At 38.8% G+C, this 19,840-nt stretch overlaps 2 protein-coding genes across 14 annotated transcripts in view; one reads left to right on the top strand and one right to left on the bottom strand.

Annotated features, from left to right (window-relative positions):
• Positions 1-449: 449 nt before the first annotated feature.
• On the top strand, positions 450-11,310 carry LOC111319578 (uncharacterized). Of its 2 annotated transcripts, XM_088729584.1 has the most exons (9): positions 451-974; positions 3,246-3,372; positions 6,507-7,198; positions 7,612-7,706; positions 7,798-7,951; positions 8,200-8,263; positions 8,639-8,904; positions 9,299-9,458; positions 9,949-11,310. In XM_088729584.1, the coding sequence occupies exons 3-9, from the start codon at positions 6,521-6,523 to the stop codon at positions 10,134-10,136; spliced, it is 1,605 nt and encodes a 534-aa protein (XP_088585710.1). In that variant the 5' UTR covers positions 451-974; positions 3,246-3,372; positions 6,507-6,520; the 3' UTR covers positions 10,137-11,310. The 2 variants fall into 2 exon arrangements, with proteins under 2 accessions (XP_088585711.1, XP_088585710.1); XM_088729585.1 differs by lacking the exon at positions 3,246-3,372 and having other exon boundaries at positions 450-974.
• A 1,195-nt stretch (positions 11,311-12,505) lies between these two features.
• LOC111333588 (uncharacterized) overlaps positions 12,506-19,840 on the bottom strand; it is a 28,372-nt gene continuing 21,037 nt past the window's right edge. For all 12 annotated transcript variants that reach the window (XM_088729573.1, XM_088729578.1, XM_088729576.1 and 9 more), the window contains 7 exons: positions 18,801-18,975; positions 17,825-17,919; positions 16,112-16,265; positions 15,510-15,573; positions 14,955-15,220; positions 14,474-14,633; positions 12,506-13,875 (listed from right to left, as the gene is read on the bottom strand). In XM_088729573.1, coding sequence (XP_088585699.1) covers positions 13,637-13,875; positions 14,474-14,633; positions 14,955-15,220; positions 15,510-15,573; positions 16,112-16,265; positions 17,825-17,919; positions 18,801-18,975 — 1,153 coding nt within the window. In that variant the 3' untranslated portion in view covers positions 12,506-13,636. The remainder of the gene's footprint in view (positions 13,876-14,473; positions 14,634-14,954; positions 15,221-15,509; positions 15,574-16,111; positions 16,266-17,824; positions 17,920-18,800; positions 18,976-19,840) is intronic.

Here is a 19,840-nt window from a genome sequence, read left to right as displayed (position 1 = left end):
AACAGAATTTCTGATCAGACACCTGGGCGTACATTTGAATTTTATCGTTCTCGTACAAGGGTCCCGCTGTTGTTTTGTCTGGTTTACCTCAACCGTAACCTCTCGAAGTAACCACACTAGCACTCTGACAGAAGTATCATTTCCAAAACGGTTTTTTTCATACACCTCTGAATTTAAAACTATACTTGAAGATATGGCGCTAGCAGCAATCAAAAGAGCATTTCTGTTTATAGAAGAACCGATACGATGTATAACTGCTGAATAGTCTGTCTAATTTCGTTGCTTGCAAATTTTCAAAGCTAATTTTCTCAAGATTTTTTCATTTTGTAAACTCTGCTGCATTAGCGCACACGATTCGCTCATTCAAATAAACATCTTTAAAGCATTTCTTAAGTTTAATTCAATTACTGATCTTAAAGAAATGCATTTAAGTTAGGTGAGAAATGTTTATTGTTTTTAAGTGTAACTTTATTTTCTCTGAAGCCTTTGGTTTTTGATTCATTATTCTGTTAAGAGTAAACCTTGTTTCTTCCGTGACCCGGGAATTCTGATTCAAATGTAGCTTCACTTTAAGACTCTAATTCAAGAAAAAAGACGCTTTTTATATTAGAAAAGTGAATGTAATCTGCGCAATTTCCGGACACAAGTGGCTGTCGGCATTTTTACCATCATGTTTGTTTACAAAGCTTTAGATAAAATTTTCCGGAGTAAGAGATATTTCACATGATTTATGTAATGTCTTCCACAAATTTGGACTCGTATTTACGTCAAGTACCGATGAGTGCTATGTTCTTTTGAGGTTTAAAACATAGATTTTACAAGATTGCTGGATAATATTATACATTATGATGGATAGCTTAATCTAAATCGAGTTGAGTGTATATATAGATCTATCTATCCGATTGTGATTCAGAAGAAAAGCTAGGAGAGCTGTTGCGAAACACAGTGCGTAATTTTATTCCTCAGCTAGGAAGGTGAGTAGTTTAAAAGTTAAAAAATCCGAACGGATCTGATTCAGGTATTGCTCCCCACTTGAAAGATACTACAAGCGATGTTTTGACTTGCTTTCTATGAGGTGCAGAATAACTTTCAGCGTGAGGGTGGCCACAAAAAAGTCTTACATCAAAATGTGAGGAATAAACCCACAAGGAACGTGGTTAACAACGTAAAATATTTATACCGATTGCAAATTTCTAACTTGAAAAACTTAGGTTCTTTCTGTTAAGTCGTACAAAGAGCTAATGAAAGAGGAAATCTGAACTTCGCTCCTCCGATCGTGCAGACCTACAACAGTCAAAATCTGAGACATATTTCTTTACTTTGTTTCTATCAAGGAACAAGAACTAGAATCTTTCATAGAAGCGAAAACAAAAATTAAACTCGAAAGAGGTATTTAATTGCTTGCGTTAAGCTACTTTGTCGACAGAATCATGCGAGTTTCTTGGTAGAGACTTAGAATTAGAAAAATACCGTCTTTAGAATCCTCTCAGAGCTACTAGTCGAGTGATGCCAGGTCCATCACAAAATGAACATCTCGAAACAAAATTGCACGGTTAGCGATATCTTTAACTTATACTTTTCTTCACATTTCAACTAGCGGTACAACTCACTCAGACTTTTTTAAAATAACCAAACATATCTATTGCAATATGCACAAAATTAACGGAAAGATACTAGTAAAATATACTTTCAAGAATTAATTCTAATTCTTCATTGCCAGAATTTCAAAAACGATGTGTCAATGATAGAAAAATAGGCTGTAGGGCTTTTTCGGTGCGCGGCATTCCTCGTTATATGCAAGTGTATATGCAAGTGTCGTTATATGCAAGTGTAGTTTCCTGTAATAAAAAAAAAATTAGTTCGTTGTAAACTGGTGATGTGATCGCTTAAGCATTCTTGGTTAAAATTCTTTTACGCTCACCAGCTTTATATTTCCTTAATTTTACCGGAAATGGAGCTGTTTATTCGCAGGGTAAGCAGATCAAGACCACAATAATGGAAAAAGAAAATGTACTCGCATAAATTTCTCTTAATTTTTGTTAAGTAATTTTCGAAGAGGCCATTAATGCCTATTCATAATTTATACCAACCTTCAATATTTCAAGTATAACAAGGCAAATTAAATAATCTCAGAAAAGATAAGATTCTAAATTTTAATTGAAGCGAAGGGACATTTTGGTTTGTAGGGAATTATAAACTGCTTCGGAAAGAGACAGAAGTGGTTTGGAGCTCATGGGATTTTCACAGTAGAATTTTGATATGTAGAGATTTCCAGGGATCTATTATCCATCACGTCTTCGCCATCAACAATTCAATAGTGTTGTCATTGGTTCCATTAAAAGTTGTTTCGTTTTGTTTGTTGGATGTTTCGCTTCGTAAAAGGAGTATCAAAAAAATTCAAACTTTAACTTCTCACTGTGACCGTAGCTAAGAAAATATCTAAAGTCTCGACTTCGTAACTGAAACGAAAGTATATATTTAAGATGTTTTAAGGCGGCAGGATGAAACATTATCATTGAAGGTGTCCAACTTCCCTCGGGGCAAACCCAGCGAGCCATTTATACCAAAATGAAATTAGTTTTACCGAATGTTTGTGCTACCTTCCTGCCTGTTAATAACCGATTTTCTCAAGCACGAGTCATTATATTTTCCATTCACAAAGTTTGGAGTCATAAGATTTAGCACGAGTTCCCAAAGGATATGATTATCGTTTTCCAGCACATAATTAAACAGCTTCCAAGTGTAAATATTCACGTTTTTAGTGTTGATTTGTACTTTTAGATGTCCTCTTCCGAGGAAACTTCTGGTGGTTGCATGAACACATTTATTTGAGACTTCTAAAAGTCTGTTGGTTTTTTTTTCTGTTTAGTTTTTGTGATCCAGTTTTGCTCCGAAGAGTGATAAAAAATTATATACACATGCAATATTTAGCGCTGATAAAGTATTCGATATACTTAAATGTTATCAACCTCTGAAGTAAGGTTTCCCTCGATAACCGGTCGAAAAATTAACCTTAGGCTATCATGATTTCCTTCTACAGGCCTGGGTTCGGAATTTAGGAAGTTCTTTATAATCTGCAATCTCATTCCCTTAGGGTATATCGTCTCCAGTACTTGGACCTCTTGCATAATTCAGGTTTAAATGGCGACATTTATAATAAACTATCGTTAATATTGCATGGTGTTCGCGCGTAGGATATGGATAATAAATTAACCACATTTTGTTCTTCAATGCGATCCAATCAGTAAAATCACGAACAAATAACGGAGGCAAAAACCCAAAAAATTCTTTTGAGGAGGTACTTCTCAGCTGACAGCAAACATTTGTGGGTGAAATAACTGGAGTCGGCGGACTGCATCGTAGTCTGTGGAGGTAAGGCAATATTTTAGTATCTCTAAACCGAGCACAGTATACGCTCGTGAAGTACTTATTCTAAAATAAACAAAACGATCGATATGCGTAGCAACATTTGGTAACGAAATCGAAACCGTTATCATTCGAGGAGTTGCCTGAGAATCAGTTTAGGTCTTCATGATGAGTAAACGGAAATAGTTGGATACGGAAGCCGTTTTAGCTGGAAATAAAATGAGAAAAATACGAGATGGTTGTTTTTCATAATTTAATAGCTGAGTCGTAGCTGGCGGCCAGCGTGAAGTTTTTTTTCACGATTCATAACTTTAATAGGCTAGATGTAAAAAAAGGGAAAAAATTCATAAAAATGTTCATCAGTTTACTTTGTGTGGTATTCTAAAAAATTCCACTCTAACATCATTCTTTTTCACTTTTCCCTACTTTGAATTTTATATATACTTTATAAAGATGCTGCCACCGTTACTAACTATCGTCTTAATTCATAATGCATCGCAACGGGCACTTAGTGTAGTAAAATGTATCCTTTTAAATTTTTCGCGCTTTAAAATCGAAAGCTTAAATGACACACTGTATTGAAAATTTCAAAACTTCAAGCATCTCAGCATGGCTCGACAAAAAATTCTGCAAATATTTGTTAGTATCTTTGGAAACAAAGATAAAGTTTTCTACAGATAAAAAAAAAGGTAATTAAAAACCATTACTATCTAAGGAATACGTCTTTCAGTTTTAATATATTTGAAACCGGACAGCCAGTGAAAACCGCAACTATTAAAGTGTCAGCTGGAGCTAAATTATTCTTTCGGGTGTTTCTTCGGTCAGAGCGGTCTCGAATAATAACTGAGAAACCTAAATTCAATTGATCCCAAAGGAATCCTGGTAAGCAAGCCCACGCTTTCCCTAGTCTTGGAACACTAACCGAAGGAAGTTTTTTCTTTTTTTTTTTTTGCGATCTGTCACGTCTCAAAGACTTCTGGCAGCCACTACATATGATAATTCACTGTCGGCGTGGGATTTTTTTTTCCACCATGAGCGTTGCTGAGTAATTAGGGAGTTTTGTTCGCGTGGAGGTTTTTCTTTTTTGCAATATAAAAGGCATTGGGCTGTCAAGTTAGTGCACCCTGCGGGGGTACAGGCTCTAAGTGCCTTAAAAACAAAAAAATTATTCTTGTTCATTTGAATCCAAATCAACGTTAGGTCAAAAAGACTTCTTGTACAAGGCACTTACTCTCACAGCGCCCCTCTCCACCCAAGCACATGAATTACTGAGTAAACCGGCAAATCGTTAGAGAGCTCCAACGAAATGTTGGCTTGGTACTCCATCAAGGAGGAGAAGTGGTTTTCCAGATTGCTTCTTGTTGTGGAAAGGGGGTAGACTCCAACATTTGTGGAAGCTGCACAGTCCTTTTCAAAGCTTTAAAGCAGAAAAAACCCTTTTAGTGCCACATGCATTTCTTAGCATTTTTTAAGGAGCCATTTGCTCCTAAAAATACAAATTGGAACTGAAATACAAAAAGCTTGTGTTAGAACAAACTGTAAGTGCTGGCCCCAGTTGTTCGAGGGCCGATTAGCACTAACCCAAAATTAAATTCTAATCTGGGTTTCTTTAGTCTTTTGTTTAAAAGTCATTTCTGGGGATAATATTCCCTATACTTTTTGGAGCATCCAATCACCAAGTTGTAGACAAGAAGAATTCCGCTGAATTTCCCTTTAAAGCTTTCAGATCTGAAATCCGATTTCACAGTAACCCTGGGTTATCGTAACCCAGCTTTGAACAACCCGGCCCTGATTACTAACTTACTATGGACTATTATTACTCGACTCGGGCAGTCAGAGGGCCAATAACTAAAATCAACCAATCAAAATGCTCTATTGCCGGTCAATATTCTCTCAGTATTGGACCGGGCACTGTCCCGAATGGTCCCGAATGATACCGCACTTGTGTCCCTTTGAACTTCAGTCGTATAATAAATCTCTTATTAACCAAGCTTGCTCGGGACCGGACTGGAAGAATATCGGCCCTCGGTCTTTTTTGTACGGACCTCGCTGCGCTCGGTCCGTACTGTCAAGACCTTAGGCCGATATTCTCCCAGTACGGCCCTCGCCCTTGGTTAATAAGATATAGGTATTCCATTCAGTGGGGAGAAGCTATCGTACGTGTTATATCATGTTTTATTAAAAACTGGATCATTGGATAATGCAATTCAAGACTTTTTATTGGCTTAGCCATTATGGTATATGAGCCAATATACCATAATCTAATATCTGTACATTGTAACATCCGGTTTCTTCTTACAAAAAAAAAGTCGAGAAGATTTGTCTACTATCTTGGGGGCGCTTTTTTTTATTTTTAGTTTAATAAAGCAATTATTCCACTCGTGCTTGTTGGATATGAGACGATTATAGCCAACTCGGCGCTATGCGCCTCGTTGGCTATTTATCATCTCTTATCCAACGCGCGCTCGCGGAATAATTGTTAATAGACTGGAGAAGCAGCGGCGCCTTGTGGGTTACTTGGCTCGATTGCCGAGTTTTTCTTATTGGCTTTAGATCGCAATTTTAAACTGCAATCGTTAACGATTAAGATTTAACGACTGAGGTTATTAAACCAGCGACTTTTTTAAACTCATAATTTTTTTCATGCGCTAACGATTGAGATGTGACCCAGCAGCGACTTGTCATTTTGTATTCAAAGATTTGCTATTTAGCATTTAAACAGATCTAGCTCTTGAGAATTTTGATGTAATTTATTTTTAAGAAACAGGGCTCTTATGGATACCAGCCTTGAGCTGAATGGGCTGCCCTGTCTAAATAAAGTTTTACTTACTTACTTACTTACTTACTTACTTACTAACTTACTTACTTACTAGCAGCGATTGAAGCTTTAAAGCAGCGATTTCCACCCGGCAAAATAAAAAGCGGTCACACTTTTCAAAATTGCACTGTAACCATCAACCCTTAAATTCTGAGATCCAAATAAAATTCTCTCTTTCTACACGGTTTAGACTCACTCTTTCTTTTTTTTTTTAGATAAATTGGGGTTATGACGATAACGACTCAATGCTGGTAGTTACGCGGTTATATCTTATGGAAGGAGAAAAAAATTGGTCATCTGTTTTTTTTCTCTTTTTGTGCAGGTTGTCACTGCAAAATGAAGATGATCTCCCTGGTAATTTCCGCCACTTTTCTCATGTCACAGTTTTTCCTCGCACAAGGCCTTTTTCTTCCATGGTCTAAAATCAAGAATGACTCCACTGACGGCTTTCCCATTCCCATGCGTCTACTTGACTTGAACAAGAAGTATAGTGGTAAGGGAGGCGCCGAACTTCAACGGCTGAAGAATATAACCAGGCAGATATCTTTGGACGACAGGTGTTTCGGAGATCCAGGATTGCCAATGTCCGTGGGATTTCACAAGAATCTTCCTTATGTACATTTTGCGAGTGGAAAAAATTCCCTCCATATCCGGGGTATGTTCCCCTCTATACTAGCGGATACATTAGACTACTGCTGCCAAGGTGGGGTGAGCAAAGTCAGATTCGCCAAGCTATTACGATCGCCGCTGGAGGCAGAAGATCGTTTCCTAAGTGACGACGTAAACGAATACGACTTTACCTTTCCAGTTCACGCGCCCGAAGGAACCAGTTCGTTTCGGGATCACCCGTTCATTCCGCTAGTGCGCGTACCCAGTGTGGTGTTCCTAGCGTATGATGGGAATGAAAGAACAACTAAGACCCATGCCATCGCTGCGACCATTCTGAAGGCCTGGCCTATCATGGTGTTTATTCTTCTCACGGCAACTTTCTCCGGTATCATCATTTGGTTCTTGGTAAGCAATACATAAATAACACGATATTTTACCGGTATATTGACTGTAGATGTAAGGCGGTTTATCCTCTCCCCTTGAGCGCCTGTTAAACCCCATTTCCTTTCTAGAAGTCAGCGAAGTTACCTAACGTAAGGATCCAAGATATTCAAGGAACTCCCAGTTGAACTTAATAATATTATGATAATCATTATTATTGTTACTATCATTATTGTTATTTTTACTATTATTATCATTGTAAGAAACGAAGCTTTGTTATTCAACTCAAAGAGTTTTCTGACTTGGACTTCCCACAAGATCAGTCATTAGCAAATTGAACGGGTTGGACTTCTGATCTCACGAAGGTCTCCGATTTTACTTTATTCCACTCTCAAGAGAATGATTCATTATCTTTATAAACATCTTTTACTTTCAAGGATCATCGCCAAAATCCTCAGGAGTTCCCTCAATCCTTTAGGAAAGGAGTCTGGGAAGGATTCTGGTGGGCATTGGTTACTATGACAACAGTTGGGTAGGTAAAGTCACTTCATAATCTTGTGAGCAGTCTAGTGAGCTCTCTCAATGTGCAAGGTAATATTAATTGCAACCACTTTTCTCAACAGTTACGGTGATCGTTCTCCCAAATCCCTTCTCGGCCGAGTGTTTTGCATAGTGTGGATTATCACAGGTCTTGTGATAATATCCATCTTTATTGCGATGGTAACAGCTTCGCTTGCAGCTACGACTCATCCTCATTTCCCCATCCATGGATCGCTGGTAAGTCAGCAAGAGGAGAGAATTAACAATCAGATCTTGGGGTTAAAATCTCAGCTGGTCATAGGTTAAAATACATAAAATGATAGCGTGAGAATGTCATGGACACCTTTACCTTGCGTAAGTGGAACGACAGCATTTTATAATAATGCATACTCTTTCCATCTCACTTAGAAATGACGTCTTGAAATATAATTTAACTCATATATTACAGCTATTGTTACCGTTGTTCCGTAATTTCCCATTTGCAGATTGGAGTCGTAAATGGCAGTGAAGAATACAAGCTGGGAGTGTTGATGAACGCAGAAATGAAGAGTACGATACATCTTATAGACTTTTATTAACTCTTTAACCCCTAAGAGAGACCAGCATCTAATTTTAACTTACCGTAATATTTGTCAATCATTCATCAAGATTGAGGGGCTCCAAGTCCAAGCGCTCAAGCAGCGCGCACGCAGTCTCGAGTAACAAACCAGAGCTCCACTTTTAAGTTTGGCTAAATCTTTATATCATGTAGTATTGGTCAAAATTTTCTATTACAGATGGTCAAGGTCACCTTTCTTTTGATCAATGATTGTTTCGGTAGGGCGTCATCTTATTTTTCCGTAAAAGCAAGAACTGGTCCAGAATAATGAAAAATAATCATCAATTAAAAACGATTTTCTCATGTTATTTTTCACTTGTGTACAGTCTTTCCCACAATATACGGTGTAACGCAAGCTTTACTCAAATCGGAAATTGACGGAGCATTCGTGGACAGCTTCATTATAACTGCGCACTTGAACCTCATTAAGGACCATCCAATCAGGACAGAACGAACCATTGAACATCCGGTGACGTATGGTATGGTTTTGGCGGGAAATTCAACGCGTATGGCAGACTGTGCGAGGCGTTACGTTGAAAACTACCCAAGGAAGGTTTTTCAGCGAATTGCTGACCATCTCAAGCCCTTGAAGGCAAGTGTTCTGTTTGTTTGCTTGTTTTGAACAAGGTTTTTCAATTGTGCACTTTAATTAAGTGTCATGCAGTCCATTTTACTTGCTTTGAATTGAATACTTATCGTTTGGTCTTTCCTTGGAAGAATGATCAACAACAAATAAACTTACTATTGCAGATTATGGTCGCTGAAAAGTACTTCAAAGATTTTTATTTACATATTCGCTCTGGAAAGAGAGGTTCCCAATGGTTTGGTTAGCATGCACTGCGCACCACTTTAAGTTACAGATCCTCGCACAAACAAAATGGTCTGAGAAAAGCTATTTCCATGACAGACGAACTCTGGAACTTCGAAATTAGTTACGTTGCCAGAGTCCCGAAACTGTCACTTAATCGTGCTTTGATGTTTTCCAGAATCCATCAGACTCTATCAGTGAAGAGGTGATGGCAGCTGAGAAGTTGTTTTACGAAGAAAGTGCTTTCAAGCTGATTGTGTACTGCGGTGTCGCCATTCTGGGATTACTCTTTATCGCTGGGTTGTTGTACGAGGTTCTTGTAAAGAAATATCTGCAGCGTAAGTCGATCTTAGATATGTATACGCTGATCGAATGAAGAAAACATTTTTCTAAGGGATGAAGTCGTTCAATTATTTCTCTCAATAATATCGCTCGACACTTAACTATGAAACAACTAGATTAAGAACTCGAAATTTTTATAGCGTGATAGCTGATGTTGGAGAAGATCATATCCGTCTTCACGCATAGAAATCTACTAGACCTTTAAAAAATTACAATAAGGCAGTCTCAGGTTCTTATTTAATCTTGTTTCCAATCGCATACCGTCAGACCATTCAATCTAGTCATAACCACAGAATCAATAGTGAGTAATGTAGCCAATTGGATTGCAGCATTTTTAATAGGACGATATGTTGTTCCAGGTTATCATACTTATCTTTTTTAGGGTTGTCCTCAAGAAACGCAAATCGGCAAAATAGAACTCCCGCAAGATTTTCCTTCTACGCGACAATGCTTTGCTAAAATGCAGTTTTTTTTTTTTAACTGCAGCGAAACGAATGAGAGAGGAAAACAATTACCAGAACGTTGAATTAATCAAGCAAACAAACCCGGCTGATGACCAAGCCTCCAACCCAACCGAGGGAGATCTGGAAGAACTACTACAAGATTATAAGGCTTTCCACGATTCGTGGGTTGCAAAGTGTAAAAGGCTTCATGGGAAACCGTATGGCTGTTAAATCCAACAGATTGTCCCGTTAAAACACAAGAAAATAATTGTGTTAAGAAACATTCCTCGTTTTACAGTGTAATAAGGTGTAATTATTATTAAGGTTTAGGGTTCAAAACTATTAAGTGTTAGCTCTCTCAGTAGTTTCTAAAAGTCACATGGCACTGCTTAAACAAAGCAAACAAGCACTTAGGAAGAAAGGGAACAACATGAAAGCTCTTTTCCAAGAGCGGTTGCTCTTGAAAATCATAGAAGTTCTTACTATTTCCCTAATGGCTCCTGGCTCAGACAGGACAATGCACCCGATAATCAAAGTGTTAAAACCGCCAAAAACAATAAATTCATGCTTAACAATTGACAGAAGCTGTCACAAAGACGAGGATGAGGGTAGCAAGTTGAGTAATGTACAAACAAGACTCTTTGCTTCCCAAATCAATTATCACGTGATTCGGATTGGGTGGCAACAGGGACGGTAAGCAGGTCAGCCAAATCCGTCTGTTTCCCTACAATACTACAGTAACAGCTTTGTCTTTAGGCTTTTAAGTAGAACGTAAACCGGCTCTACAGTAACAGCTTTGTCTTTAGGCTTTTAAGTAGAAAGTAAACCGGCTCTAGAAGATTTTACCTCATAGTCGTTTTCATGAACCCTGGGGCACTCAGCTAACATGGTTTGTTCAAAGGTGCCCATTGAACGAAGTTCTTTTTTATAGTGAGGAAACAAATTGGCTTTCTGCCGAAAGCATGCCATTAAAATGAGACTTAAGGGTAAAAACGGCAAATCTCGTCGGACTAGAATAAAAGGAGGTTAAACTTCATCTCTGGTTAGTTACACAACAGACTGCACTTTCTATCGTTATGTCGGTATGATAATCCACACGCGATGTTAAGAGAGCACCAGAAACGTTTGGAAGCCACATGCTGAAAGAATGTAGTTTTAGCCTTTCCAAACTATGCTATCATATCGCTGTGCCGATAGAAATTGCGGGCTGTTTCTTTTGCCGAATGAATTCCAAATATTCCTTTTTTTTCCAAGGATTTACTGCGACAAGAAAAGATCGTTTTTTCATCAATCATTGATGATCAGAGTAAATGAGTTATCTTATCTTATTTACGTTGTAAGTAGACCAGGAAGTGTTGGTTAAATATAATTTTCTGTAAATAAAGCTCCATATCCATGGTCCGTATTTTACCGTTACCCTGGTAACGTTCGGGAAGTGTTGCTTGAGTATCCTTGGGCAAATTTTGCAATTTCGTTGAGTCAAAATGCATTAAGGATACGCCTCGTGCTTCGGGTGTTGGATCTTGTGTATATATTCACGCATTACAACACTTGGAACAATACTAACCAACGTTATAACATAACCAAAGTAAAGCGCGCGCTCTGATTGGTCAATTTAGCGTCCCCCATTTGCCCATGGGTGTACGCTGCTGACGTGAGCAAATGCAAAGACTATTTTTCCGCGCGCGCTTGTCCATAACGATATCCATAATGTCCGCTTAGCAAAGTATATTCTATATACAAGGCTAAAAGATTAAGAAAAAATTAAAATGTTTGAACCAAAGGTTTTCGGCTGTTTGCCATCATCAGGGTGATGATGGCAAACAGCCGAAAACGTTTGGTTCAAACATTTTAATTTTTTCTTAATCTTTTAGCCTTGTATATAGAATATAATACTAACCAAATATCATAGAAAACCATAACTTATATAAAATATTTGAAAACATAATAATGCTATTGAATCTTTTGGTTGCCAAATTTCAAGGCAAACTTAAATCCGTGAATGTCGGCGACAAAACTCTTAAGTCGATCCCCGGGAAACTGACAGAACCTTTCCTAATAAAGTGAAGCCCTTTGTTCCAAACTATTTCAACCGAACCTGGAACAACGGTGATGATAGGGAAGACATTCTACCTGCTGAGGAATATACCAAAGCTGGTATCCCATAAGGAACTGACGGACACGGTATCGTCAGATTATCGGCCTCTCAGGAGGAACTAACCAATACATGGCGGTCGTATTACCGACCTCATACGAGGAAAAAACGAAAACAACAGTGTCCGAACAGCGACCTTTCACGAAGTTCCGACGAACGCAGTACTGTCCGATAACCAAAATCAGATGTTCCCCGTAATTGTATTCGCTTATGAAAAATAAGCAAAAAGATCTTATTGAATAACCTTGAAACAAGACCGAACTCTAGCTTTAAACAATTATCGAGCAAGTATTCATTATTACGCGGTGTTTATGTACGCGCGCTTAGAAGGTGAATAAAAAAAAATTATTTAAACAAAGACCTCGCTTGTGATTCGTTAGGAAAAATTCTTGAACTTAGTTCTGAACATTTCGGTTCTTTTGGTCAAACAGCTAATACAACGAGACACCAAGATATTCATTGTTATTGCCTTAAATTTGATCCTACTTAACTTAATCGAAAAGTACAGCCTTCGTTATATGCGACTGACCCTTTAAATACTGATAACTTCGTGTTATCACGAACAGCACATTCAGAAAACAATATCCATAACACACTATCCATAATTGTTCCACCGGGAAAACGATATGTGTACTAACCAACGCTATAATATTTAGCTCAAAAGGTTATGCAGATCATACCACCTTTCAATGCAAAGAGCAGTAGATTTGTGCACCGAACTATCCTCCTTTCAATAAAGCGATTAAGTTTCTGAAGAAACAGTGGTGCTGCGTCAGTGGAGTAGTATAACAGAATAATTTGGTTTTTTCAACTGAGTTGATAAAGTAAACTAGCCCACCATAAAGAGTTTCAAAGCTGACGTTTCGAGAGTCAACCCTTCGTCAGAGCGACGAAGGGCTAACGCTCAATACGATGGCACATCCCATATAAGTCAGTCGATGGTGGGGAGGGGATCTTTTACTACACACTTGTTTTGTGCGTGGGTGGTTCCTCGAAACCAACGCGAATAAGGTAGCTCATGGGTCGCAATGTTCGTATTAACTTTAACCTTTTCTTCCCTCACCCCTTTTCTTCTCTAAGTTCAAACTTAATGTTCCACCTACAAAACATTTTATGCTATTCATTATACCTTTACCTTATGCAAAAATAAAAACATCTGCAAGAGTAAATTTTCTAATTCCTACAATTCGGGTTAAGGGATTAGTAAAACCTGAAGGTTGTACGTATTATAACGCAAAGATTAAACAAAGCGGTCAAATTAACCACCTTGATTCGAAACAGAATTGAGGAAAATATACATTGCAACAGCTACTGTTACACAAACATCACTCCTAAAAGAGATAAATTCACCTCTTAACTCCCAAAGGGATCGACAAGTAGCTTCCCCTTACAATTTTACGCACATTATCCAGCTCATAGGCGATGCCTATGGAGAAGAAACGAACCTATCAGCTGGAGGGTGCAATTTTGATACAAAATGAAATTCACCAAACTGATCTACGAGGAAATGTATGGGGAGCGTACGAGACAATTGCTGAGTTGATCCTGGCAGTTTGAGGGTTAAGGGAGTGCGATTTTACACAGCGACTGTTTCATCATCCCCTTTAGGAGTGTGACCGTTAGCATTTCCGTCAGCGGCTAATTCTTGATCGCGAAGCTTCTTCAATCCTTGAATCAAGCGGTCATGAAACACTTGGTATTCGGCTATCATCATATCCAAAGTGGCATGTTTAGAATTGTCGTGAGGGTGAAGTTTAACTTCGTCCTCGCTGACAGAGTAAGAACCCTTAGGAGCAAACTGCATACGCTGATTTCCTGCAGGAAGTAAAATGTTTGTTTAAATGTATAATCGAAATTTCTTAATTAGTTGCTGCATCAAGCTTCATCGTGGGATGTTAAAACAAAGAAGAGTTCACTCGTGTAACACCACACTAAAAACAATTACGGCGATGAGACGATAAAAAGTTTACAACAAAAGTTGAAATACAAAAAGCATTACAAATACTAAAATTTTTACCAAAAGTAACGAAATTAGAACAGGTGCCGAGTTTATGGCAACGATAGACAGCAAAAATGACTCTTATTTTTTTTTCCCTTTTCCCACATTTCCAACAACAACCCTAGAAAAATCAAACTTCTTTCTATATCTAGTGCGAATATTTTAACTCAAGTGTGAAAACAGCCGAGTGCAGATGGCAAAAAAGGTCAATTTTTTGCAATTTGTCGTAAACATCTTTCTTAACTTATCTTGTTAATTGAAACTATCCGCACAAATCTTCAAGTTAAAGTGGATAATGTTATCAGGAAGTCAGAATGAAACACAAAGATGAATGTTGACTGAATGAATTTAACAGACAAATTCAACATTTGAATGATAGTATACCTCTACTAGAAACAACTCAGAAATGCTTACTTGCTTTTGGTCTGCGGTACAAGAATTCCCAAGAAAGACCTCCGATGAAGAACGCAGCAGCGACACCAAGTCCGATGTACATGACGAGAGAAAAGATATTTTCTTGATAAAACAAACCTTCTGCAGCTTTCAGCTGCTGGTTTTCGTCATCAGTCGGATTCTATTCGAATAAAATGCAGAAAAACTCATGTCAAGTAGCTTGATAAAATGTAAAGAAATTTTTAGCGCTTAGATGGTGCCTTTTGTCGACATTTCACATGTACCCTTGAATATGACCACTAGTAAAGTTTAGTTTTGTATTTTTTCCCTCCCTCTTTGTTTCGTTTCGTTTCGTTTTATATCTTGTTCGACCGGGTGGAAAGAACGTTGATGACTACAGCAATCTCGCGGTATCAATGAACTCTAGCGAGCACTGGCCTGACTTTAAGGTTAGAAGATTTAAGCAAATGAAAATGAAACAAAAATCGCTGAAAACTCTTACCTTGAGAGGCACCAAATTAGCAGCAATGATTTCAAATGTCTCTTGAGGGTGATTATGTAAGAAGCTTCGAACACATTTCTCAAACTTTGAGGAATTCTTGGGTAACACCACTCCATAGGTGATTGAGTGATCGATGTACCTCTCGATTCTGATTGGTTCTTTTTGAATCAGGTTCAACGAATGGGTGAGGACGTAGTTGTCCACTAGAGCACCATCGATTTGGTGTGCCAAGAGAGCCTCCGTCATTTTCATCACGTGAGGGAAGACTACGACGGTAGAAATGACCACTAAGCAACACATACACCCCATTCGATGGTTTAACTTACAATACGCGCGCGTAGACATTATGCAAGTTGAGTCAAGCACTGAACAAAATGTCCGGGCCTTGGAATTTGGTTTTGGTTTGGACAGGGTGCGAGAGAATAATGTAGCAAAACACGAAGGTAATGTCTTGTCAACGATTTCCTTAATTATGAACACTTTTATGCTTTGCATCGTTGGTATTACATGGATGTGGGCTGACATCACTGTGTTTAACTGATGCATATGTAATACCTTTCATGTCAGCATTCATGGTCACACCAAGTTTGAACTCTTCACTTCCATTCACTGCTCCGATCTGCCACAGAATGTGACAAATACCATGAAAAAGTTATCAAATAGAAACAACAACAACAACAAAAAAAAACGACACATTTAAATATCCAACAGGTTGAGAGACGAAGGTAACTTAAGAGGGAACACAGAAAGCTGAACTAATTAGAGAGAAAGAACTGCAACGAAGCTCATCGTGTTTATACAAACTGTCCTCTGCAGTAAAAGAACGTGGAATTCCCAAATTTTGGGTTTTCTGAGAGCGGGAATAGCGAACTCTTCACTTTGCCCTTTGTAACTGAGAGTTGCCTTAATTTGTCATGTCGACGAGAGGTCTTGCGTCGGTGACGGTTAACACTTTGAGTCCCGAGTGAAATTCTTGACACAAAAATTGTAATTCAAGTAACGTGGATGTTTTTGTGTGCGTGTTTAAATCCTGTAATGTTTAAAGAGGATGACGATGACGACAAAGAAGAGGGGAAACAGTAGAAGAAAAAATGCAAAGAGGAAAAAGGTAAGGAGGGAAGGATGTTGTTTAACGAAAAAAAAGTGTTGAAAAATACCTTTGAACCATGAATTTTAAAAATTTGCACGGTGCTAGCAGATAACGAAGCTGTCACAAGGGCTGTAAAAATTGAGACAATGATAACACCCGTTATAATCCACAGAATACAGAACACACGACCAAGGGCTGACTTAGGAGAACGGTCACCATACCTGTGATAAAAGGAAGCAAATATGAAATTAATCAATCAGTCAATTAGCCAATTAGCCATTAGTCAGTCTGTCAGTTAGTCAGTCAATCAGTCAAACACTCAATAAGTCGGTCGGTTGGTCAGTCAGTGAGTTAATTCGTCTGTCAGTAAGTCGGTAAGTCCGTCATCAGTTAATCAGTCTTTCACTCAGTCAGTCTAACTAGTTTGGATATATCAACAAAGTTGAAATGGGAAATTGGCCACCGTAATGATTACAAAAGCTGACGTTTCGAGCGTTAGCCCTTCGTCGGAGCGAATAGAGGAATTGTGGGTTGTGTGTGCTTTTAAAGGCAGAAAATGGAGCTACGTTATTGGTGGGAGCATGGCAACGAGAAAAACAGGAATAAATTAGTGGAATGAAAAGCGTTCGTTGATCCCTGTGGGATTTAGACTGCCGGTTTGAAAGATGAGCTTTTGTTCAAGATTTTTTACGGCTTTCCGTGCCGTAAAAAACACATTGCCATATGTTGCTTTCTAAGCAACATATGGCAATCTGCGGTCTTTCCGCAAGGAAAGACCGCAGATTGCCATATGTTGCTTAGAATGATTAGGTAAATTAAAATGTCTAGCGACTGGTTTCGATGTGTCCTTGTAATTCCTTTCCACGTCTCGAAGGTGTTCTCGGAATCGGTCACCTAGTCTTCTGCCTGTTTCGCCGATGTATATCTTTTTGCAATAAGTGCAAGTTATGCAATAGATTACATTGGCGGAGGTGCACGTGAAGTGATCGGTGATCTTAATGGATCGTTTAGGTCCCGATATTTTATCAGTGTTGTGAATGAAAGGACACGTTTTGCATCGTGCACGAGCGCATTTAAAAGTGCCTGGTTGGTCATTAGTCTGAAAAGAACTTCTGACCAAAAAATTGCCTATGTTTTTGTCGCGTTTGAATGAAATGAGCGGAGGCTGCGAAAAGATAGTGCTTGTCTCTGGATCGTTTTGAAGTAATTTAAAGTTTTTAAGAATGATGGATTTAACTGAGTGGTTGTGAGGGTGAAACGTGAGAGTGAATGGAATGCGGTCGGAACCTTCCTTATGCGACGTTTGTAGTGCTGAATGTCGATCAATAAGTTGAGCGCGGTGGTAACCCGCTTGAACGACGGAAACAGGGTAACCACGTTTATTGAAGAACTGGCACATTGACTCTGATTTGTGGTGGAAATCAGAGTCATCACTACATAAACGACGAAGTCTTAGAAACTGAGAAAAAGGAATGGAATTCTTAACGTGAGATGGATGCGAAGACGAATATAACAAGTAATTATGCGAGTCTGTAGGTTTGTAATACAAACCTACAGACTCGCAAAGTCTAGCTAGTTGCCAGGTAGGGAGGCAGTCCACGGGTCAAGCATTAAGCTATGCAAATAAATAACCTCCCAATGGTGACAGTTTCAAAACAATAAACAAATCAGAAGATCAGTGATAATAGCAAAGCTTAAATAAGCAAACATTATGTTGAAAAACGACAAAATAAATATTGCATCTACCGAGATCAATTAGCCACAGAAAAAATTTACGAACCCCACAGTTGTCATGGTAACAAGAGCCCACCAGAAGCCTTCCCAGGAACCTCGTAGAAATGGTGGTGGAAATTCTCCAGGGTTGCTGGTGTGATCCTAGAGACGGACAAACAAACAAACTATCACGCAGGAGAAAAAATGAGTCCTTGGATGTTGCTTGGCTAAACTTCATAACTCTTTAACGCAAAAGAGCGGATGCACGCTTTGCGGAGGAGCCCAAAAAGAACTTTTCGTTTTCATATAGTGAATTTTTATTATTCCTTACTATCATATGACCCAAGCAGCCCCGCGTGCACAATCTCATAGAAAACCATTGTGAAAGCTGACATGCGTTGGGCAGGACGGGTTGAAGTGTGCTGGTCCGGAAAATGCTGTCCAACCCTCGGCACACATGGCTTTGTTGAAAAATTAATGAAATATGGGAGTGAGAAAACAAAATTCGCGTTTGTTTTTTTTTTTTATGAAATTAAGGTTTCTTGTTTTGATTAAAAAAATTAAGGAAGAGTTTTTACTGAGAAATCTTTTTTGTGGTTGTCCCGCCTGCACCCGTAAATCGCTTCCTATTATGGTTGAAACAAAATTTCTAAAATTTCAACATTTAGTGGTCCTAGGAGAAAATTCTTGTTGATTGAGTTTGGTCGGTCTGCACGGGAAAATATTGGCTCTCGGTCATGAAACACGCGCTCCGCGCGTGTACTCGAGTCAAATATCTTCCCATCTAGTTCTACCACTCGGTCAATAAATACATATTATTAATACTAGCTCGACAGAAAGTAATTACTTGTTGTCCTCAGTCTCTTAGAGTAGCCGAACAGAGTTCACGTTTCGTAGGTCGTATTGGAGTTTTGGTATAAGTCATCGAACAAAGAAAGGAGGAACCCACCACAAACACAGAACCAAGCCAAATGTCATTTTAGGTGACTGGATCTTCCGTCTTAAACGTAGTCCAATTTTTCAAAAAAATAAAAGCAGCTTACCAGAAACCAGATGATAATCCCAGAAAGTGAAGCTGTAACAAGTATAAACACCAACATTGGCCAAGCATTTGCTATTGTTGTAATCAGAATATGAGTTTGAGTCTTGTCCGGCTGTTCATTGTGTACAAGAAGAATAACACGAGGTGCCTTCACAATACCGATAAAAGGCCGGTTCCTGAAATGGAAAAGGAAAAAAGTGACTGCTGAGTTACTTTCAAAAAGGTCGTAGTTAAAAAAGGCCCCAAACAGACCCCCAAACACTATCTAGGCTCTGCGAATGGAACCTGATGGATCATCTAGCCTTACTGAACTGATCTAAATTTATCAAATACCTAAGTCCTCCGTATGCATTTTTTTTCATATCAATAGTTTACACCATAAGCGGGAAAATTTCTCTCATTTCTCTCCCATTTGCTTTCACGCACTAACGTTTTCAAATAGAGATGCAAGTTAGTTTTATACCAAGGAAAAACCGAATGGGATCTCTGTGATGCACACGAGTACACGTAATGTAACGTGCAGCTGATTTCAAACATGGATTGGAATCTGGACGCAATTGTTCAAAGAGTAAAGATAAAGCCATCCATCGTTCTTTACATAGCAGGCTGCATCACGCACGTATTTTGATTGGCTCCTTTTATGAACAATCGGAGGAAAGACAGATGACGTCAAATCTGTGACATCGCCTCCCGGTTAGCTCAATGGATAGAGCGCTGGACTGTAGTGCGGGAGGTCGAGGGTTCGAGCCCCGGCCGGACCAACACTCAAGGTCTTAAAATAATTGAGAAGAATTTGCTACCTTTCTATAACATCAATTAATGGTTAGATATTCTAGTCTTCTCGGATAGGGACGAATAAATGGAGGTCCCGTCTCCTGCAGGGTTGGGGCAGGAGACGTTAATTTCCCACACACGAGATTACTGTGTGATGGATGTCCTCCCCTGGGGTGGGATGGGTGGGTTAGGACAGCAGGTCCACATCAGCTATTACAGCTGCCAATTAATCAACCTGCTTAAACAAATAAATGAACTTCAACTTCA

The sequence above is a fragment of the Stylophora pistillata genome, chromosome 8 (genome assembly GCF_964205215.1).
Source record: "Stylophora pistillata chromosome 8, jaStyPist1.2, whole genome shotgun sequence".
Lineage (NCBI taxonomy): Eukaryota > Metazoa > Cnidaria > Anthozoa > Scleractinia > Pocilloporidae > Stylophora > Stylophora pistillata.
Note: the sequence above shows the minus strand (reverse complement) of the source record. Positions and strands in the feature narration are given on the sequence as shown.